General features: G+C 53.8%; 1 protein-coding gene across 2 annotated transcripts in view; it reads right to left on the reverse strand.

The window, feature by feature from the left end:
• COL18A1 (collagen type XVIII alpha 1 chain) overlaps nt 1-636 on the reverse strand; it is a 35,724-nt gene extending 35,088 nt beyond the window's left edge. The window contains exons 1-2 of one of the 2 annotated variants that reach the window (XM_039700958.1): nt 563-636; nt 55-122 (exon numbers count right to left, since the gene is read on the reverse strand). In XM_039700958.1, coding sequence (XP_039556892.1) covers nt 55-122; nt 563-573 — 79 coding nt within the window. In that variant the 5' untranslated portion in view covers nt 574-636. The other variant, XM_039700957.1, reaches the window with a different exon arrangement.
• Between the last annotated feature and the right edge of the window lie 22,172 nt (nt 637-22,808).

Below are 22,808 nucleotides of genomic sequence, written 5' to 3' on the forward strand. Positions count from 1 at the left end.
TACGGCGGCAGGCACTCCCCTCCCCAGCATCCCGCAGCATCCCGTGCACGTTACCCGGCTCCTGGGAAGCAGCGGGGACCAGCAGGACAAAGAGCCCGAGCAGCAGCCGCGGCGGGGGGCACCTGCGGGAAGGGAAGGGGAGAGAGAGGTCACACACCCTCCTGCCGATCGCGGGGCGCTCCCCGGCCTCCAGCCCCGCCCCGAGGTCCTCCCACGGTCACAGCCGGGACCCCCAGCCCCGGCGGCTTCAGGGTCCCGGTACCCCCCAGCCCCTCGTGTGCCGGGGCACAGGCTTCCCGCGCTACCCGTGCCCCCAGCCCGGCGGCTTCCCTGTCCTGGTGCCAGCCTTCCCCGGTGTCCCCGCGGTACCGGCGCCCCTGGGGTCCCGCCACGGTTACACCGACGACCCGCTGCCCCCCAGGGTCCCGGTGCCTCCCTCCCCGGCGGCTCCAGATTCCCGGCGCCGCCTCTGCACGGCGCCTTCGTGCTTCCCGCACTACCTGTGCCCCCCCATCCCCGACGGTTCCAGGGCCCGGTGCCCCCCCGCAGCCCCGGCGCTCACCCCGTGCGCATGGTGCCGGCTCGGCTCGGCTCGGCTCAGATCAGCTCGGCTCGGAGCGGCGGGATCGGCACGGCCTGGGGGGCGGGAAGGGGAGGGGCGGCAGGGCCGGCCCGCCCCGGGCGGGTGAGCCGGGGCCGGGGCTCAGCCCGCCCCCAGCCCCGGGGACAGGGACTCTCACAGCCGGCGGTCTCCTGCCGGGGCCGGGGACACTCCCCGGGGATGGGTGAGTGGGAGAGGCACAGCTCTTCTCGCTGAGGAGCATCCCTCCCGAGAAACATCCCTCCCTGAGGAGCATCCCACCTCTGCCTGGGGCGCCGGAGAGTACCCTCGCCCCCAAAGGGCACCCACTGCCCGCAGGACCTGCCCGGGCACCTCCTACTCCACCAAGCCCTGGGCTTCGGCTCTCAGGCCAGGTCTGGTCTTGAAGGAGGGAGTGAATCAGCGAGCTGAGCTCATTCCCTTTCCCAGCACTTATCCGAGCCCCGGGGCACGGAGCAGGGCTGGGCGCTCTCAGCATGGCACCGCAGTTCTCCTTTCCGGGCCCTTCGCCCGCCCTCACTGTGCGCACGGGGCTCGGGAACTCCACGATCCTGCCTCCTTCACGGGCCGCGAGCCCAGCCCGGCAGGGTGTGGAGCCGGGGGGTTCCTGGACGCCCTCCCGGGGCAGCTCTGGCTGCGGGCTGCAATGCCAGAGCCAAGGCAGCAGCGCCCCGCACCTCACCCTGCCCGTGGCGGGAAAGGAGTTAAACCTGGGGCTGCTGCCACTTTCACTCCTCCCCATACCCCAGCTTTCATCTTCCTCCAGCCCCAGGGTTATCCCAGTGGGATAATCCCCACAAAACCTGCTGCCACACCTTGCTTTGTCTTCCGTAGCATTTTAGTGCCCCGCGGCAGCAAAAAGCTTCTGAAATCCAAGCCCTGGAAGGTTCGAGGGGATATAGAAGTGATTCACTAATGATGGCAGAGGCGTGTTTAGTCTGAGGCAGGGTTTGGATCTAGCAGGATAAACCATGACATCCAGCTGCTCAGCTCTTCACTCACACAGAGGCACACTAGCACTCTCCGAAGTTTGTCGGTAAATCTTTTGGCAGCACTAAAGACAGGCAGCCCCTCAGCACAACCCCGGTCTGGGGGCCATGAATACACACCAAAGCTTCCTCTTGTTTGTCTGCAGAATGTTTTCACGTGGTCAGGACTCTTGAATTTATGCTTTGCCAGCTGGATGCTGAGTGATTTACCAGCCCTTTCTTCTCTCGCAGCTGGATTCCTTCCCTCCAGGTAGAGGTTGGAGTACCTGAGCTGCACAAAAGGCAGCATGTTGGCAGCCCTGAGTCATCGGGCTGCACTTCCACGAAAGGATTTTGGAGGGGCGGATGGGCTGCAGGGCCTGGAGCAAGGGGGAGGAGAGTCCTGGGACAAGGATGGTGCTTGGGAAAAAAGTCTCCTTGAAAATGGAGAAAAATCCTGCCTGGTAGCAGAGACCTGTTTGGAATGACCTGGCTGTATGTGGGCTGGATCAGAGGGGGTGGATAAGTGCTTGGGTGGGGTGGAAGAGTGTGTGGGCAGCTCTGGGAAGGCTGCTTTGGGTCCATGGGGGAATTCTGGCCCTTCCAATGTCGTCAGCACTGCTGGGGCCGGGAGGTGCAAACACTACACTGACCGCCTGCCCAGACCTTCCCACACAGGGAGCACAGCGATGTTATCACTGCTGCAGGTGAATGTGGAGCTGGATTATATCCCACACTTCCTCCTCGCTGCACGTCCCGTACTCCACCTGACCCAGCTGCGTTTGTTCGAGCACATCACCTTCTGCCACCCTCCTGTCTCGCCTGTGCCTCAGCCCTGGTGCTGTCCCCAATGCCACAGTGGGGTCGTGATCCCCCCCAGCAGACCTCCATGCAAAGCCTGCCTGACATCAGGGCAGTTTCCCATGGCAAAATGTCCTCCTGCTGAGCTTTAAAGTCCAAGAGCCACGGAGGACAGATAATGAGGCTCATCTTTTCCCAAGCAAACAAACGCTGCCCGCCGCAGGAGGAGGGACACCCACGCTGCCAGTGGAGGCAGCTCTTTCGAAAGCCGACCAAATGGAAACCAGCGGTGCTCCGATGGTGGCTCTTGCAGCTTGCAGCCCAGACTTCCCAAGCCCCAGCCAAAAAGGCTCTCCTACCCCGCAGGCTCCCAGCTCCAGCAAAGCTTTGGCATTTTTTCATCTCTGTGTGGATCCTACAGTGTCCCGCTGTCCCCCCACCCCTGCGCCTGGCTCCCACCTGCATCCTGCGGCCGGTGGTCCCACGCTGCTGGGTGGCCCTGGGCAGGGGCACCCCAGTGCGGGGACAGAGGGGCTGCTCCAGCTCCCAGCACACAGCCCCTGCCAGCTCAGCGGCCACGACAGCACGACTGCCAAAAAATGTCACCCTGGCAACCTTGCGGGACACTGGCCTGTTTTCCCTCCTTCGGGCAGAAAGGAGGGGTTGGAAGCTCGTCTGCTGTGGCCCAGGCGCGCCCCCGGCAGTGGCTCAGGGGCTGGCATGCATTACCAGGGCCCATGTCCCCCTCCCGGCTCGCTGGGACGGCTGGCCCGGCCCTGGGAGGGGCGGCGTGTCGCCAGGCATCGGCGGCCCGAGGAGCCGTGGGAGCGGCGGGGCTGCCAGCGGGCACCGTGAGCTGTCACCAGGGCCCTGGTGCTTGTGCTTGGCTTGTGCACGGCTGCCTTCGGAGGTTCCTTTGACCTGCTTAGTCCCGCTGCCACCACGCCAAGTGAGGAGGCTGGGGAGCAGTGGGGGACAAAGGAATTGGGTCAGGAGGGCAATAAAGGACAAGAACGCAGAGGACAACATTTGGCGAGTGTCCCTGCAGAAAAACAAAGGCTGAAGCAGACAGAGAGAGCAGAAAACTATCGCCAGACAGGACTGTCCCATCTGGGCCAATCCCCATGGGGAGGCTGTGGCTGGTGCTGCCACTTTGATGTGCCATTTGTCCGTGTTAAAGCCACTTCCTCCCCAGGCAGCCTCGGGATGTCAGTGCTCAGGACCACTGGGAGCAGCTGGTTTTGTGTCTTGCCTCCACATCTGTTGCTCTGGCTCAGAACTCTGTGTCTGCTGATGGCCGAGGACTTGTCAGGATGTCCTCAGGAAAGGGCAGCATCATGCCCTGCCTTCAGCTGAGACCTCTGGAGAGGATGTGGCGAGGGATGGTGTGAAAACCATCCCTCCTTTCCAGAGGTGAAGCATGCACGGCATCAAAGGTGGGCGTTTGGAAAGGACCCAGGCAGCACAGGCAGGGAGTGGAAACAACTGGAAATCCAGATAATCCCTCAATGAGGAAAGTTGGCAGGCACAAGGGTTTGGCTGAGTCAGGAGCACAGTTACCTGCCCATATAGGCGAGGGATGAGCTAAGCCAGGCCGGGTTGCCGGGGCTGGGAGTGCAGCAGCAGCACATCTGGTCCCGGCAGCCAGAGCTGGTGGGTGTGTTAGCGAGGGGCTGCAGAGGGCACAAGGTGTTCTGGGGGCGGCTGCAGACCTGGCTGGCAGCAGAAATGCTGCAGGATCTGGAGCACACCTGCACCCCACCCGCAGATGGGAAGAGGATGGGATGGGACAGCACAGATTGCTGAGGCTCAGCAGGGAGGTGAGCGGGGCCGGGGAACCTGCACCATCACCTCCTGGCAGAGCAGAGGCAGGACAGGTTCCAGGTGGCACCGTCCACAGCCCTGAGCCCTGCACACAGAGCTGCTGGGCAGAGGACCCCAGGCCTGGCCACATCCTGCAGCCGCTGTGGAGAGCTCCCATCTGGCGGAATCCTGACGTGACAGAGCTGGCCTGGCGCGTTCCCAAGCTGGACATTGTCAATGAAATTGCTGCGAGAGAAGGGCAAGTGAGAGCTCTGCGGAGCCAACAGAGACACAGCCACTCACTCAGCAGAGGGACAGCTGGGAGTTCACCCCTACGCACAGTGACCTTCTCCCCGGGGAAGGGTGAGTGGGACCAAAGAAGGGACCCCCCCCTTTCTTTCCCAGAACTGGGGAGCCCCATGTGGTGCCTGCAGGGACAGAGCCAGCCCCAGCTTCCCGGTTCACACGCATGTTTCATGCCCTCTGCCCACACCCCTGGGCAGCGCCTACTCCCTCCCACACAGCCTTCCCAGAGGATAGGGCACCTGGGATGTCCGAGCAGCCCCGCTCCCTCCCGACTTTCTCCGTGACTCATCCACTCCAGAGGAAAACCAATACTTCAGCACACATCAGAGAAAGGACCGGGAGAAGCATTCCATGGGAAAGGGGACGCTGCGGATGCTTCTCGCATGCCTCATCCCAGCAGCTCGCCCTCGGGTCCCTGCCTCTCGGCTGGCTGTGGGAAATGGCACTTCTTTCCCTTCCCGTTCTGCAGTCGTGGGCCAGCACTGCAAGAGGAGGAGGGCAGATCTCTGCAACCACCTCAGACCTCGGAGCATCCATGCCCCAGGTGCAGGGTCTAGGTTTAGTCCCCCACAAAGCTTCTGAGGGATCCATTGGAGAGGATGGACAGACCACCCCTTTCCCCCATCCCACTGCACATCCTGCCCAAAACTCCCATTCCTCTGCAGGGCTGGGGCTTACTGGTAACAAGAGCTGTTCCTCCCCTCTGCCAAACTCGGGAAGTTTGGGTGAGCTCCCAAAACCTTCTGTGATGCCTGAATTGCTCATTCAAGGGAGGAGTCCTTCTCCTCCCACACTAGAACACCCCGGCTGCCATCTCCAGCCCCTCCACACCCTATCTATGGCCAGTGGGAGCTGGCCAGTCCACCCTGACCTTAAATGTTCTCAGGGATAGAGCATCCACCACCACCCTGGGCAAGTTGTGTCAGTGTTCCACCGCCTCTCATTCACAGCCTCCCAGACCTGGCTAGGATAGGTTTCCCAGGATCTCCCTCCTTTCCACGTACTGTGCCCCTTCCTGTTTTCCCCACAAAGTGCAGTTCAATTCGATTCAATTCAATTAAATTCAAATCATCACCAACTGCCTTCCCTGCCAGGTGTGAGCCAAGGCCAGCAGCCACAAAGCAAGGAAACTCATCTGGATTCCTGCTTCCCCTCACCAGCCCTTCCAGAGGGACCACTTGAAAAGCAGTTCATTTTTAATGGAGAAAAAGAACATGTTCCTCCTCCTTCCTACTTTGCCACACAGGTGCTTGCACAAGGGAGAGCTTTGAAATCCAGCCTGGCAAGACAAGGATCTCCAGGAGAGAGTAACGGGGCTGAGCCCAGGCTATCACTTGGGGGACAGCCCTGAAAGCATCCCTGTCACCTTGGCAGGCACAGCACTGATGTGGCTGTCTCTGGCCTTACAGGTAGCTGGATGTGGACAAGATACAGTCTGCAGTGGAGGGTGGTGGCTGCACGAGGGAGCAACAGTGCCCTAGGGATGCTGTGGGTAGCGGAACACACCTGGGCTTTTCCTGTGTGCAGATAATACAGAGGAAACAGCCCCAAAATGGAAGATCTTGGCATGTTCCCTCTGCTTCCTTGGGGATTGTCCCAGCAGTCTCGAGGCTGTCACCTCTTCTCTCCCAGGCTGCACTCGCCATCTCCTCTGCAGAAGAATGGTCAATTTTGACTAATCTGGGAAAAAAAAAAAAAAAGGAAAAAAAAAGAGAGAGAGAGAGAGAGAGTGAGTGAGAAAGAGAGAGAAAAAGAAATCAAATCAATGCCATTTGTTCCAGTAAGACTCAAAATAAGAGCTGTTTCCTCCCTGGGAAAAGGAAATTCCCAGCTGCCCACTGAGGACTGGATTGCTCCAGGCTCCTCAGCAGCTGGATTCCTGAGGTTCTGCCCCAGTTCCCTGTGCCAGGATGCACAGGCTCCTTTCTGGGGAGGGGGAGTGACCCCAAGGAAGGACTGCTCCTGTGAGGATCCCCAGGCCGAAGAATCCTCATACTCTCCTAGGACAGGACTTGACCATGCTCCTGCTGACCATCAGTGTGCCCATCCTGGTGTAGGCCACTTCCAAACTGTCCAGGATATTTAGCTTGTCTCTCCAGGATAACCCCACCAGGATTTCTGTTCCAATTTAAGAGCCTTTCCCACCTTGCAAGAAAAAAATGGGTGGGAGTGTGAATACCCCCAGGGGAAAGCCCTGTCACTGTGTCCATCCCATCCCTGTGCACCTTTCCCACCTCTCAGTCCCTGCAGAAGACTGGCTGAGCTGGTCATCTCTGGTTTGAACACATTTAGTAGGACAAGCCTCTAGTTTGCTCCTAGTTTTCTTGCTTTCCTATTTATATCTGACTTGAAGTGTTTTTTCAGCTTTCCTGTTCTTCTGGGAGACCTTCTACTCCTCAGCATCACTTTTCCTTGTACTCTTAATTTTTTTTTTTTTTCTGGGATTTGCCTGGGTTGTTGATTTTTGGGGTTTATTTTTGAACATATTTCCTCATTTTCAGAACAGATCCAGAGTAGCACATTTTCCTGGTGGTTCTCAGACTGTTTCTGGGGGATGGCGCCATGTACTGCATTCAAAAGTTTTATCCTTATGTCTTATTCCCCAACACTTCAATCCAGTCTACAAGTTGAAGTGTCCCCTTATTACAGCCTCCCCTAAAATCTGTGAGTAGCTGGTTTAGGTGTCTGGTGTTGATGTGGAAGCACATTTAGGTTTGCCCTTGCTCTGTTGTCCAGGCAAAGGGACATGGAGTCATGGAATCATAGAATTCCAGAATGGTTTGTGTTGGAAGGGACATTTAAACACCATCTCATGGGCAGGGGCACCTTTCACTAGACCAGGTTGCTCAGAGCCCCGTCCATCCTGACCTTAAATGTTCCCAGGGACAGAGCATCCACCACCTCCCTGGGCAAGTTGTGCCAGTGTTCCACCACCCTCATCCTAAAAAAAAATGCTGCCTTACATCTAAACCAAATCAATGCTCTTTTAGTTACGTACTGGCTGCTCTCCTGGCACTGCAAGAGGTCGGATTTGCCTCCCCTATTTATTGCAGTTACACTGTTTTCCTGCTGACATTTTCAGAAGTGAATGTGAGGTGCATTTCCCACCCCAGTCCCTCCATGCCCTCTCCCCCAGCTACCTGCTGCTGCTTTAAATCCCCTTTGACACTGCAGTGATCAGTGTCCTGTGTGAGTCCCTTGCATCCCAAGATGTGCTCTGCGTCAAACCATAGCTAAACACCCCCCCCCCCGACCCAGTGTCTCATCCCCACCCTGAGATTCCAGCTCTCCAGGTGTCCCCTGAGTCTCACCCTTGGGAATGGTGGTGTTTCCCTGGGCCCCAGTGTCTGGATGTAGCTGCCAGGTCACCTCAGATGCTCACATGGCGTGGCACCAGCAGCTGCTGTGCTGCGGTCAGATCATCTCTCTGGAGGTGTGTGAAGCCAGGGAGCATTGGGACACACTTGTGGGCTCCCTTATGGCACACAAAGCCACCGTCCCAGGCACCTCTTCCCCCAGAGCGCCTGATCTGCTGCCTAACCCCGGTGATTGGGCCATTTTCTTCCAGCACTTACAAGCTTCCTTTGGCTCGTCTTCACTTGCTCAGCAAACGCCCCCGAGCAGGTCAGCACTTTCTTCACAGCAAAGCTATGCAAGGAATTTCTCTCCTAAGGCAGCTGGACCCTTTCCAAAGAAGGAGAGCTGCCAAATTCCCACCCCCAGCCCCCCGCAGCGAAACAAGGTGCAAATTTGGCCCTGGAGGCTTTCTGTTCTCTTCCACTTCTGCCCTTGCTGTCTGCTGGAGGTGGGGAGGAAGGGGCCCTCTCCACTCCCCTCCCATGCTGGGGTTGAATGTAGAAGGGAAAGGACTGGTTCTGTCCCAGACAGAACTCAAGGTGTCAGAGCTCTCCCCAAATGCCGCAGGTAGGAGGCATGGGTGTGGGTTTGCAGCTCCCTGTGCTCCCCTCACAGTGCCTGTTGGGCAGTGCACACCTCTCTGCTCTTGATGTGCTCCACAGGGCTGGGGACTCTTGGGCAGTTGCCTCCTGTGATTTATTTATTTTTTCATTGCTTCTCCATACTTCCTGCTATTTACGAGCATGGCTGTTGCTGCAGGAAGGAGGCTGCTGATCTGGGCTGTGGGTTCACAATATTTCTGTCTTCCACTCCCCCTCCCCAAGGCCTCTGCAGAAGGGGCAGCTCCTCCACCCCTGCCTGGCTTCCAGCCCCTGGCAGAAATTGGCCTTCAGGCACATCACCGCAGCAGCACAGCTGGATGCTCATCTGCTTCATTTCTCTGCCTACAATTCTTGGATAGGAAAGTTGGGGCTTTTCTCTGCTGCCCATCTGCTGGGAAGGGCAAAGAGCATCTCCAGGGGATGAGACCGCTCTCTGCACATTCACATTCCAAGTGCCAAGGACTCCTGAAAGCCAAGTGCCCAGGAGAACAGGAGCAAGTCAGCCTTGGGCAGTCAGTGATTCTTTCCAAAGTTCAATGACGCAGGTGCTCCTGGGATTTCACAAAAGCAAAGGTGTTGGGGCTACTCTGGGCTCTGGCAGAACCTCTTTACAAACATGGTGCCCAGCTCTTTCCCCTTTCCTGAACCAGCAGGTCACCCCCAAAACAATCCATACACTCCTGTCCACACAGGAAAAGGTTACAGGGAGCTGGTCACAACCAGCCATGAGGATGGGCACCACCACGCAGTTCCCCTCAGCCCCCAGCCCGAGGAGCAGCCCCAAGCAGAGCTGTGCCCTCAAGGCACTCATTGCTCCCCTCTCAAACCTTGGGCTGCCCCAAGTGCTGGACCCCTGAGGGCACTAAGGCCTCACCTGAGGTCCCCACCCACACATCCTTCAGCCACAGCCCCAGGCACCTGAGCTTAGTCCCAGCTGAGCTCTGGGAGGGTGTGTTTATTGATGCCTCTGTCTCCAGGTGGACCTTGCACCTGTGCAACAGGTAGCTTATCTCAGCTGCTGCTTCCTGGGTGGACCTCACACTGCTGTGGTAGACAGCTTGCTCCCTGTCTCCCAAAGGATGCCAAGAGAAGGAACTCTGGCACCTCCAAGAGCATTTTCACTGGCACCCTGTCTATCTTCTGCCAGGGCCCTGCCCACCTGGCTGCACCCTCCCTGGGCAGGAGGGAGGTCAACTGGGCACCCTGGCCTCCTCTTCATCATATGTGCCACCCACGGCATTGCAGTAGGATACCGACTCCTGGGAATTGTCCTCATCCCTCCTTCTGTGGGATTGCTCTGCCCTCTGCCGATCTTCCAACACATAGAGAGGACAGAGACGGCAGTCCCTGGCTGGGAGAATGTTTGTGGCCATCTCCAAGGACGAGTTTCCCAGGGATCCTCACACAGACAACCACGTTAGCACAGTCTGGAGTCAGGACTGGATCCGGAGCATGCCCTGCTTGTTTGAAAGCCACTCTAAACTGTAAAATAGGAGTTTTCCCCAGCGGAATACACAGCGGGATCATCACCCTGCTGCCCGTGCTCTAACAAGCAGCATCTGTAGTGTCGGTGCTCACCTGGAGCCAGAACTGAGGAGTGTCCATTCCTGATTTAAAAGGAGGGGAGAAAATATTCATAGCAAAACTTTCTGTGAATTTTAATAAGACTGAAAAGCCAGAGTCTGCTCCTGGAGAGGCAGTGGCCATGAACATGAGTTTATTGATGGAGATATCATGTTCATCCAAAGGAATGTGGATTGTAGGAATGCATTATTTTGAGGATGGCCCTGTACAGACACACCAACCATCCCACCCTATGTCTGAGAGTGCTGTCCAAGCACTCCCGGAGCTCTGGCAGCCTTGGGGCTGTGCCCAATTCCCTAGGGAGCCTGTTCAGTGCCCCACCACCCTCTGAGGGAACAACCTTTTCTTGATATCCAACCTAAACCTCCCCTGGCACACTGCCAGGCATTCACTTGGGTGCTGTCACTGGTCACAAAGAGCAGAGATTGGAGCTGTCCCTCCACTGTTCCTCATGAGGAGAGAATGCAGACCCCGATGAGGTCTCCCCTCAGTCTACTCTTCAGGGTTTTATTTTTGTCCCAAAGGGTCAGACTGCAACCTCCACACAGGCCTCTCATCCTACACAAGAAAGAAACAAAGAGATATATCAATCAACAACTAGGACAAACAAGCAGGCAGTAATAACCAACACTACATCTGCCTAGGTCATAGGCACAACACCAAGATGGATTGGCCTGTGGGCAACCTCAGTGGCAGTGGATCCTTTTCATTGCTTGGTACAGGATGATCACCCTTTGGAATCTGTTAGGGCAGAACACTCTGACTTTGGCGTTCCCTTATGTCCCTCCAGCTTATAGAGGGTAAGAAAACTGTCTGCACCAGTCGTGTGTCCCAGTGGGCTCAGGAGACATCAGCGTGTTTTTTATTCCTGTAGAGCTCCTTCAGAGCTGCCCCACAGCAGCAGGTTGGCTGGGCTGGGCGTGGCCCCAGGGCACATGGCACTGTGTACAAGGGCCCTTTATGACGGTGGGCACTGTGGGAAGGAACATGGCTGCGTGTCACAGGGCCCTTTGTAACACATCACGATACAGCTGCCGGTGGCCACAGTGTCCAGAGAAGGCAATGGTGGTGCTGCAGGAAGGCTCTGTGCAGTCACCTTGTTCCTTGTTGTCCCCAGGGTTTACAATTTTTTTTTTTCATGTGCCCTTAGGGACAGATCTCGATGGGACAAGGGAGAGACTTTCCAGCGTGGCCAGAAGAAGCAGGAGGTTGCAAATCCTGACATTACACTGACCACATGTCCAACACTGATATCACACCCACTCGGAGCATGGCAAACATGAAGGCTTCTGCTTCCAACCTGGATATTTTTGGGGAAAGAGTTGTTTCCCACCCAAATGAAGTAAGAGCCTGTGGCCATGGCTGGATCCCCCCAGGAACTGGAGGCTCCTCAAGCTGGGTCTGCTGGGCCCCCCTCAGCCTTTGAAGCCATCAGAGTGTGGTGGAAAGGGAAGCGCTTCTCAGAGGAAGCTGGGGAAGTTGTTCTTCTGGCAGCTCTCCAGAACTCCCTGTGCCTCCTCCAGGTGCCAGACTTTGTGAGGAACATGCACCAGAGACTTGTGTCCAGTGCATCTCCAGATAACAAGTTGTTCATGGACATCCTGAGGCTGACTGAGGCACACCCCACTGATGTCGCGGTCACCCTCCTGCGCTGTGCCCCATCATGTGACAGGTATGGAAGCCACCTTCCTTGTGGTCTCAGGGCTCACTGGGCCTTAGGGCCCATCACCCTGTACAGCCAGTCCAGTGAGGTCTGATACACAGGTAGAGAGTTCCACGACTCACCAGGCTCTCCGTTTCCCAACCGTAGCATGCCAGCCACCCAGTCTGCTGCCGTACTCCCTCCCTGCCTCTCAGGGCATCCGGGCTCTGTCACCTGGGCCCCCACAGCTGCCCAGTCCATGATGCTGTGGCTGAGGTCCTCCTGACACACAGCTCTGGTCCCACAGAGCTGCTAAAATCATGTGGAGGAACATAGCCTCATCAGGAATAGCAGTGGACAAGGTGCTGCCAACACTGCTCTGTGTGCTGGAGGACTGGCCACTGCACAGATTGTCCACCTCCGATGGGGACAAAACGGGTGTCTTTGCCCTGGCTGTGAGTTTCTGCAAGTGGCCTTTGTGGGCTCCAAGGCTGCCTCTCCAGCAGCTCTCCATCCTCCTTCCCCCACTGCATCTCCCTGCCTCAGGCGCTGGCCTGAAACCTGGCCCAGGGGCAGCTTCAGGGCCACCAGGCCCCCTGCTCCCCCTGCGTCTCTCCGGGCCTCTCTCTGCCACGCTCGGGCCCTGCCACACGGACACCTCGGCACTGAGCGCTCTCTCTGGGGATTTGTCCTTTGCAGGCAACCAGGGTGGTTTGGGAGATTCTTCACCTACCCTGGTGCCCAGCACCATTTATGGAATATTCTCCCCGCCTCCTTGTGGCTCTGCTCTTCCAAGTTTTTGTCAGCACAGAAGAGATGCCAGAGGAGGTCAACACCTTCTGGAAGGAATGCCAGGAGCAGCTCAGACTTCCCACCAGCCCCAACAGGTGCTCCATCCCATTTCTCCCATGTCCCCAGGGCAGGCACCAGCACTCCAGGGGTGACCTAGGATTTGCTCTGCACACAGGTTTGCAGTGCAGACCCTCAAGTCCCTGCTCTGCCTTCTCCGCTGTGAGGATGTGGTGGTGGCAATGGAACGCAAGGGTGCCTGGGACACGCTGCTCTGTGCTGACACCCACCACTATGCCGTGGGTCTGCTGGCCCGGTGAGACCCCCTTCTCCCCATTGCTCCAGCCACTTGTGCTCTGTGCCCAGGGTGCCCCACACAGTCCCTGTGGCCGTGGGTCAGAGACCCTTGTCACTGAGGGATGGCCAAGCAGACTGGAAAAGGCTGGGAGAGGAGGCAATGCTTGTGTAATTTCATCACGGTAATAAAATCCAGCCCAGAGTCTAAGTGTTGCAGCCTCTCTAGCAGAGTTTTTCATTACATGAGGGATAGGCAGCGTGGGGCTGGGGAATGCAGTCGCTTGGCCTTGGCTGGGCTTGGGGCGCTGGGACAGCTGCTCCCAGCTCTCCTGCTTCCCACTTCAGCTGCCCGAGTGCTTTGGGACAGGCCTTTGGCCTCTATGCCCTGCAGCAGGGTGGGGTTGCAGCATCAGAGTGGCATTGGTGGTGCAGCCATTAATAATGGACTTGGACACAGCATTTGAAGAAATACTAAATAATTTTGCTGACGATACTACATTGGGAGGAGCTGTTGACTTCCTTGAGGGTGGAGGCCCTGTAGAGACAGATTTGCAGGCTGGAGAATCACCAACCATATGAAATTGAACAAGGGCAGGTGCTGGATGCTGGATGCACCTGGTGTGGGTAGCCTGGCTGTGTGGATAGAGCAGGGAATGAGAGACCAGAGAGCTGTGCTGTGGAAAGAGACCTGTGGGGATCCTGTGATGCTGAGTAGGAGTCAGCAGTGCCCTGGCAGCCAGGAGGGATATCTGGGATGCATCAGGCACAGTATCACCAGATGAGCAACAGATAGGAATGTCCTGATCTGCTCTGGGCTGGCGTGGCCTCTCCTCAAGTGGTGTGTGCAATTTTGGGCACCATAATGTAAAAAACCCATGAAACTACTAGAGATTGTCCAAAGGAGGATATGAAAATAGTGAAGAGTCTACAGGGGAAGCCATAGGTAGTGTGGCTGAGCGCACTTGACCTGTTCTGCCTGGAGGAGACTGAGGGGAGCCCTCATTATAGTCTGCAGCTTCCCTACAAGGGAAGTGAAAGGACAGCACCAATCTCTGCTCTCTGGTGACCAGTCACAGCACTCAAGGGAACAGCTGGAGCTGTGTCAGGAGAGGTTGAGGCTGGATATTAGACAAAGGTTCTTCCCCCAGAGGGTGGTGGGGCACTAAACAGGCTCCCCAGGGAATGGGCACAGCCCCAAGGCTGCCAGAGCTCCAGGCATGTTTGGACAGTGCTCTCGGGCACAGGCTAGGATTGTCTGTGCAGGGCCAGGGGTTGGACTGGATGATCTTTGTGGGTCCCTTCCAACTCAGGATATGCTATGATTCTACAGTTCATGGTTCACAGTGCAGCATTATGTCCCGCACAGGCCGAAGCCATGCGGAATCTGACACAGAGCCTCATGGACCTACTGCAGGATGCAGATGGAGAGGTGGTTGCATTGATCCTCTCTGTATTCCTGAATGAGCTCCAGGATAGAGCTACCCTAATATCCAGTCCCACTGCCCTGCAGCTGGCTGAGGTGCTACAGCCACTCATTGACAATGTAAGGCTCTGTGCCCCCAGCCATGGCCACTGGGTGCTGCCTTGAAATTTTGTGCCCATAGGATTTTCAGGCCTGTGCCCAGGTGGGCCCAGAGAAACCATTGCTGGTTCTTTTCCTTTCCAATAGGACAACAGCCATGTGCAGCTGCTCTCCACTCACCTCTTCCGAGAGGTGATGGAGCTAGTAATGGACAAGGGAAGTAAGCCCCTGAAGAAACATGTGAACATGAGCCTTCTCCCACTCCTCTTCCACTGCCAGGATGAGAATCAGCAAGTGGCAGAGGTGAGGACTTGTGGGCTGCTGCTGTCCCCCTGGGAGGGGGCTCGGCTGCCTTTCCGGCCAGAGCAAGATCTGGGGCAGGGTCCATAATATGCTCTGTGTTCACAGGAATCGCTGGGCGGTACTTGAGGAGGCAGCCGGAAGAGACCCGGCTCATCTACAATGGTGAGGGCTGTCAGCGGGGGCTGGCAGGGGGAGCTGCAAGCTCTGCCCCGGCTGCAGAGGGCTCTGCTCCCTGCAGAGCACACCGGGATTTCAGGGGCACGTGGGGACTTAGTAGCCAGCAGCTTCGGCCTGATCCCCTTGGTCCCTGCTCCCTCCTGGCCATGGCAAGAGCCGGCTGGGATAGCCCTTGCAGAAGTCTCCTCAGGTCCCTGCAGACCTGGGCTCTGACACATGGTGGCAGATGTCTCTGTTCTTTCTGTTTCAGCCCTTCAGGACCTGACTGGTGACATCAGCCCTGCCGTCTCCAGCTTGGCAACTCAAACCCTGCAACTCTTAAGAGCTGTGAAATAAATTGGCAGGAGATATTTCTCCTTTTTAATGCCTTTATTAAGAAGAATCAGCTCAGGTGGGGAGAAATCGACGGGTTGCGCCCACACCGCCGTTGCTCCCAGGCGTGGCACGAAGAAGGAGGATGATGCAGCTTTGTCCGCTGGTCTGCAGACAGAGCTGGGGACTCTGTCCTCACGGGAGAGTCGTCAAGTCCTTCGCTTGTTTGTTTAAAAACCCGGGGGGTCTCTTCAATCAGTATCTTTTAGGTTAGGGTGAGAAACAAAAAGGTCCAAGCAGGTACGGGACTATGCTCCCATCCTTAGACGTCACTTAAGTCACTTGTTGGCTCGTGATTTTAGGGGTTTTTCTTGTAAAAACTGTAAAACTGTAAAAAAACCCAGGGTGCAATGCATTTCTCATTTGCATGTTGGCTCTGGTGTCACTGCCCATTCTCTTTACCCTGGAGGGTTTCTCTTGGTGTCTTCTTGGCAAACAGCCAGCATCAGGGGAACAATAGTTAAATCACCAAAACCAAATGAGTCTGACCGGTCTGACTTGTTTTTTTGGGGTTTTTTTTTGTTTTGTTTTGTTTTTTGGTTTTTTTTTGTTTGTTTTTTTTGTTTGTTTGTTTTTTGTTTGTTTGTTTTTTTAACTCTGAAACTTAAAAAAAAATACAACTTTCTATTCATAACAAGCTGCACAGAGAGCTCCATATTCTCCAGGTTTCAGAAGGTGCAAGACCACTTGCAGAAGGGTGGGGGGTAGGAAGCCTCCTCAGTGGGGAAGCATGTGGAAGCCTATGAGCAACTAATAATCTCAGGAACTCCATCTGCTCAGGGCACCTGATCTGCAGAGAAGACCTCATCTCAGCATGGAAATATGAAATTGCTGTTGTCATACACAGAGGTCCAGGATCTTTCTTTTGCTGCCCAGCGTCCACAGGGCATCAGGGAAGGGGGGAAAAGATGTTTGCACTCAGCCAGCTGCCCAGGCGTGCAGTGCTGCAGGGACAATGGCCAGAAGCCCCTTGGCCTGTGGTGGTTCTGCTGGAGCCTTTGTGCTGCCGGCGGCCGGCAGAGCGGGTGGGCAGGGCCGGAGCTGCGGGGATCCCTGCAGGAGCGGTGCCTGGAGATGGCCACAAGGCCTGCGGCAGGCAGGAAGCACCATCCGTGTCCTCCTGGCCGTGTGCTGCTGGCTGCATTGCTGAGGGCTCCCGGGTGCCTCTGGCTGGGGCTCCTCTGGAGCTCCTGTGGGGCTGCGGCGCTGCTGCCGGGCAGCTTGGCCGGGCTGGGGGAGAGCCTGAGGGGCTGGGGCACTGGGAAGCCCTGAGCAATTGGGTGTCAGAGGCCATGAGCAGCCCCCTGACAGCCGCCTTGTTCTTGACAGAATTGACTTACAAGACGGATCCTGGGCACTCTGTAACTAACAGCATCAGTGGTGTCAGAAACTGAAATGCAGGGAATTCTCAGACCTTTGGTCTTCTAAGCAAATGTTAGAATTAAACACAGGGTTTGATCTGCAACCTTGGAAAGGGCTTCCAAACTTAGTTGCTAAAAGCAAGAATGTGGATTTATAGTTTGAAGCAGAGACACCTTAAGCTAAGTGGAGGAAAGTTAGAGTTTTAGAGTTTAAGATATAGAAAAAATAAAAAGTAGTTACAAAGATAAACCAAGTAGATTAGAATGCAGAACTGTAGGTTTGTGTGTCATAACATGATTGGCTAAGGAAGATTACACTGTAGCATGAGTCCATAAGATGAAAGATTGAAGGATTGGGTCCAAAACATAAATATCCTTGTTGGCAGTGTTTTATTGGCCAATAAATCCTTCAAAGGTCTTGTAACTAGAAGTCTTGTGACCTTGTTAGCCATGCGGTGGAAATGTGAGCCAAACTCACCCTTCCTGTCTATGTAGCAGATAAGAAAAAGAAATGGCATCATATAAAAAACTCAGAGGTCCGGTCTCTAACTCGTTCCAAACTCCTTTAAATCCCCCTAAGTGTGATTTAGCTACAAATAGATGACAAGGACTCTTAATTCTCGCTATTTGACTCCAAACCAGCTGCTTTAGAAACTTTCACATAACCCTGTGTGCCAGAAATGTATCGTTTTAAGAAACTTTCCCAACTGACTTGAATAGAGGTTTGTTTGATGGGCAGTTCAGGGGAAGCCCTCGCAGCAGAGGTCTGGCCTTTGGCCTAGCTGAGTCCCCTGCTGGTTGTGAAGTGTGCTATCAGCTCCAGGTGTTTCTGGGCTAAAAAATATAATCAAGTCACTTGGACTTGGACTTTTTGGTCTATAAAAGCTGGACCCACTTTCAGGGCAAATTTGGAGACCTCCTCTATGGGTGGATTTTCCCAATTGCTGGGAATGGTTCCCCAGGTCCCCAGTGCAAAACAAGGGATCCCCAGCAACTGTGGATCTGCAAGATGATAAACAGCTCAAGCAACTGATGGTGCATCTTTCTAAATTGCTCTTCTTTCTCTCTTACAGTACTGATTGAGGTGCACTACCTTGCTTGTTTTTGCTTGTCACTAAAACCAAGCGCATATTTTTATTGAATGTATCATCTTACATTGTGGTTCCTTAATGTTCACAGTAAAATAAGAACATTATTTCCAGTGGTGTGTCCTTTAAATTGCCTCTGTCAATTGGCAGAACAATAGGAGGCCCCTGAGGAGCTGGGGTGGTTGGAAGCTGTGAGGAATTTGGTGTCAGAAGCCACAAGCAGCCCCCAGGCAGCCGCCTTGTTCGTGGCACCCGGCTGCTCTGGCACTTCCCCAAAGCATCGGCCAGGCCTTCGGCAGAAGCCCTCGAGGCCAGGACACCAGCCCAGCAGGAGGGAGAGCACCCAGGCTGGGCTGGCTGGGGACAGGGAGGGCAAAGCTCTCCTGTTGGGGCATGGGACGATGTGGTATTCACATGTCCTCTGAACAGAGAGAAGCTGTGAAAGAAGCAGAGAAAAGAATGATCAAAACAATTCTTATCTCATTTGCTGCCCCTGTGTTTGCGCTCATGTGGAATTTGTTCTGGAGATTGTGTACCCAAGGTGATTGATTTATTGGATTCTGGTGGAATTGTATATGTTAATTAATTGTCAGGAGACAGTTGTGAGTGTCTGTCCAAAATTCCCCTCATTCTTTGCCTCACGACCATCATGAAAGCCTAGACCACCAAGGAAAAAGATCCTGTTCTAGGATCCTGGTCCTGTTTGAATTGTCATCCACCAGGCCAAGCCAGTGTTTTCACAGGTGTGTTTGCTACCCCATGGGATGAATAATGAAAGGTGAAATTTTAAAGAATTTTTCTATGGGGGTCTAGGGGGACAAGATGGAGGAATCTGGGCGTTGTCCTGTCCTTCTTCCTAGCCTCCATCTTCTTGGTGATGCTAGCACTTTGGGATTGGTTTAGAATAGAAAGTCTCTGTCTAACATAGGTGATAGGTATTGGAACATAACTGTAAATATCAAATACGTAGTTTGTAGTATAAAAGACAACACCAGCCCCGTGGGTGGGAGGTGTGCCTCAGACCGACCTGCAGAACAGACCTTGGCAGGCCAGACAGAAAATGTTTTAGATAAGAAATAATAAATGAAAGAAATAATATTTAATAAAATAATAAAAAATGCTTTGAGAACAACAGCTGAAGAGGTCTGATTTTTTCTTGGACAGCTGGGTTGGGGAAAAAGACTTTTAACACACCTCAGGATCATCTCAACCAGAGAGAAAACCCTGAGAGACACTGTGCCCTTTTACACCTGCATCACTTAGCAACGATGATCCTGGAATTTCCCCAACCTCCTGACTTGGCTGGACTTTCTCTCTGGAATGACCTTCTCAGTGATCACCACAAAAAGACCCTTCCCCTTCATCCTACCACCGTGACAGATGGACTGAGATGGGAGAAAGTTCTCCCATCAAGGACTGAGACATGCGACCCCTATATGAAAAAGCCCCCTCTTCTTCCCTAAAAAAGACTGAAATCCCTACCACAGAGCAGGGGGGAGGCGTGTGTGGGGAAAGGCCAGGTGAGCAGAGCAAGTTTTGCAAGTGACCACTGGACCAAGAAGACAATGGCTCTCGCCCACTGCTGAGATAATGGACTATTGTACCTGCTCTCCCCCCCTTTGCAATTTCCAATAATAAAAACACCTGGGTTAGGCATGGACTTTTGAGATCTCCCCTGACATGAAGACAGCAGGCTCTGTCAACTGGACTTCGAAGGATCCCACGACTGGTAGCTATACACCTCCTTTCTTTTCGTCTCTTTTTTTTTTCCCTTAGTGTTTCCCTTCTGTTGGGAAGGATGAAAGTTTGACAAGAAAGTCTCACAGATATGTATGCTTAGCAGAAAGATTTTTGAATGTAGAAGCTGAGGAAGGAATAGAGATGGAAGCAAGTTTTGATATAGAAGAAAAGAATTGCTGAGCCAGTCTTACTGGATCACCAAGGAGGCAAAGGGTATGTTAGTTAGAAGGGGGTTTTTATGACTCAGAACAAAGGATAACCCCACCTCAAACAAGAAGATGTTTTTACCAAGCAGAAAGATAGCACAGGTAAACAAGTCAGCAAATGTTGCAAGTAGAAAAAAGGTCTCAGAATTTTCCACTGCAAGAAAACTGAAAAACAACTTCTAGCTTAAACTGTAATGTACTAACATTTAGTGATTGGAGAATACTAACATGAATATGGTAATTGTATTAGTTATGATAGGCTATAGATAAAAGTTAAGGTATAGATTGGTTCTACTGTATTAAGATGCTCAGCAGAGAAAAGTATATAATGTATTTGTAACCTAAACTAAGGGTCTCCAGGCCTGCCTGCAGCTGCAGCTGACAGCTGTAGGCTCAGGCTCTGTCGCCCACGACCCTGGACTGCACTAACATCTTGCATGTAATAAACTGCGTTTTGGAAGAGCCACCTGGAGTCCCGCATCTCTCATTTAGGCTCTTACACCCTTCTCCCTAATGCATTTTGCTGTGGTCATTCAATAAAAATACATTTGTTTTGATTTTTACTGCAAAACCCACTTGTCGTGTCAGTTTTTGCACCCGGAGATCAGTGAAAAGAACCTTCACGAATCACGTCCTTAGGACGGATCGTGTCAACAGTCACAAAGTTTTTTTAGTATTCTTTAGTATTCTTTGTAGGATAGTATAATATCGTATAATGAAGTAATTCAGTAGCCTTCTGGTATCATGGAGTTCTGCGCATCATTCTTCCCACTCAGGAGCACCTTGCAAATCCAAGAGGACAAAGTAGTCGGAAGTCACATAAACTGAGATTTTACCCCCAAATATTCTTTCTTTGCCCTAACATTTACCTCAGGTTTTGTCACAAAATTATCTCTATGTATTATGTCTCTATGACATTACTCAGACTTTTCCTCAAAAATAATTTTGCCCCCTAGAGATCACCTCAAATTTTCCCGCTCAAATATCCGCAACATGTACTCAACAGATTACCTCCGATTTTATTATTCTCACAGTCCAGAGATTACCTCAACTTTAAAGCCCCAAATGTTCATTCTGTGCCATGCTATGAAGTTCTCTCTCTCTAAGCCTCTCCAGCGTTACCCCTCATGTGCAGGGCATCTGTACGCCTTTCAGAGTCAGTCATGACACCTCAGTGACACCTCAGCGACACACGGGACATCTGCCTTCCCTTCAGTGACACATAAGGCACCTGCAGGCTGCTGGGGAAGCCTCAGGTCTGCTCAGTGTATCTGTGTCCTCAGCATTCAGATACCCACCTTTGCCTCAGTGACTCTCACATCCTGGCAGCAAATCAAGAGGCACCAGCCATTCTGTATGGGACTCAGAGTGAGTGCAGTGGGTCATGGTGGCCAGGGGCCAGCAGCAGGCAGAAAGCTGCTGGGGCTAGGGAAAAGGCTCTGCTCTGCTGACAGCATGGCCTGAAGGCCAGGAGAGCTCCAATTCCCCATTGAGGTTTTGGAGACAGGGCCTTTCACCCTCCTTATAGGGCTGCCCCTCTCTGCAAGCAGCCAAAGGAGCACCACAGCAAAAGGCCAAGGACAGCAAAGAGCCAGCTCTGCACACAGGGAGGTGGCACAGCACAAAGCCAGCATGGCATCCTGAAGGTGCCCCCCATACTCTCATGTGTCCCTGCCCTGGGAATACCAGGAATGCCCTTTGTCCAGAGGGTCTTTCTGTGGCCCCTCTGGGCTCAAAGCTGAGCAGCTCTTCTGGATCAATGGTGCCTAAAGCCAGAGAGCTCAGCCTCCCCCACAGCAATAGGAACAAGACTCAGCAAGCAGGCACTGGAGCTCAATGCCTTAGGCTGAGGGGCCGGGGGCTCCAGTCTCGAGCACAGGGAGGGCACATGCCCAGCCCCACAACTGCCCTCTCCAACCAAAGCTGTGCCAAACCACAAATGCTGCCTTCAAACTGACTCCAATTCCAGCCTAGACCTCTCACCTTCCAGACAACTCCTTCCCCAACACCCCACCAACACCAACCCCTCCAAACACCCGCACAGGAGCCCTCAATGTTATGAATAGAAAGTTGTATTTTTTTAAAGTTTCAGAGTTAAAAAAAACAAGTCAGACCGGTCGGACTTCTTTGGTTTCGCTGCCAAAGAAAAAGTCCTTAATTACCCATTAATGGCAGGTGATTAACTATTGTTTCCCTGATGCTGGCCGCTTGCCAAGAAGACACCAGGACAAGACCCTCCAAGGTAAAGAAAATAAGAGTGACACCAGAGCCACCATGCAAATGAGAAATGCATTGCACCCTGGGTTTTTAAAGTTTTACAGTTTTTACAAGAAAAACCCCTAAAATCACGAGCCAACAAGTGACTTAAGTGACGTCTAAGGATGGGAGCATAGTTCCGTAGCTGCTTGGACCTTTTTGTTTCTCACCCTAACTGCAAAAGATACTGATTAAAGAGACCCCCCGGGGTTTTAAACAAACAAGCCAGGATTCTACGACTCTCCCGTGAGGACAGAGTCCCCAGCTCTGTCTGCAGACCAGCGGACAAAACTGCATCATCCTCCTTCTTCGTGCCACGCCTGGGAGCAATGGCGGTGTGGGCGCAACCCGTCGATTTCTCCCCACCTGAGCTGATTCTTCTTAATAAAGGCATTAAAAAGGGAGAAAGGTGTCCTGCCCATTTTATTTTCACTCAACACCCTGCCAGCACCCCCAGCTGTCCCTGTCCCTCCACTGAGCTTTCCCAGCTGCCAGCAGACCCCCTGGTTCCCTGCACGTGCCGTGGGATGGCACTCAGGAGGATCTGCTCCAAGGCCTTTCCCGGTAGCAAGCTCAGGCTGCCAGGCCCATGGTTCCTGGATCATCCTTCCCACTGAGCCTTCCTGAGCACGGCTGTTCCATTGGCACATTTGCACTCGGACTTCTCCACTCACCCAGGGCTGCTACTAAAGGATCGAGAGCAGCCTGGCAAGCTCTTTCTCCATCTGCCTCTTTCCTCTTGGGGGAGGTAGAACATTCCACAGGAAAGCAACTGGTGCCACAAGGAGTGGGCAGCCTCGGGCACATTTGGTAATGCTACAAGGCCTTTGTTTGGCATAAGCACAAGCAATTCACATAAATAAACAAGTATTTAGCACTGACATACATAAGCACTTTGCATCAGTTAGCATAAGAAAAACCTGGTGGGCCTAACTTGACAGGAGAGTGACTTGACTAAAAGCTTTAGACACATTCTACCAGAAGAACTAAGGGCAAGTATGGAACCAGCCCTGTGCAGGGAAGCCATGAGGAA

Source organism: Passer montanus, unplaced genomic scaffold (assembly GCF_014805655.1).
Source record: "Passer montanus isolate IOZ18808 unplaced genomic scaffold, ASM1480565v1 scaffold147, whole genome shotgun sequence".
NCBI lineage: Eukaryota > Metazoa > Chordata > Aves > Passeriformes > Passeridae > Passer > Passer montanus.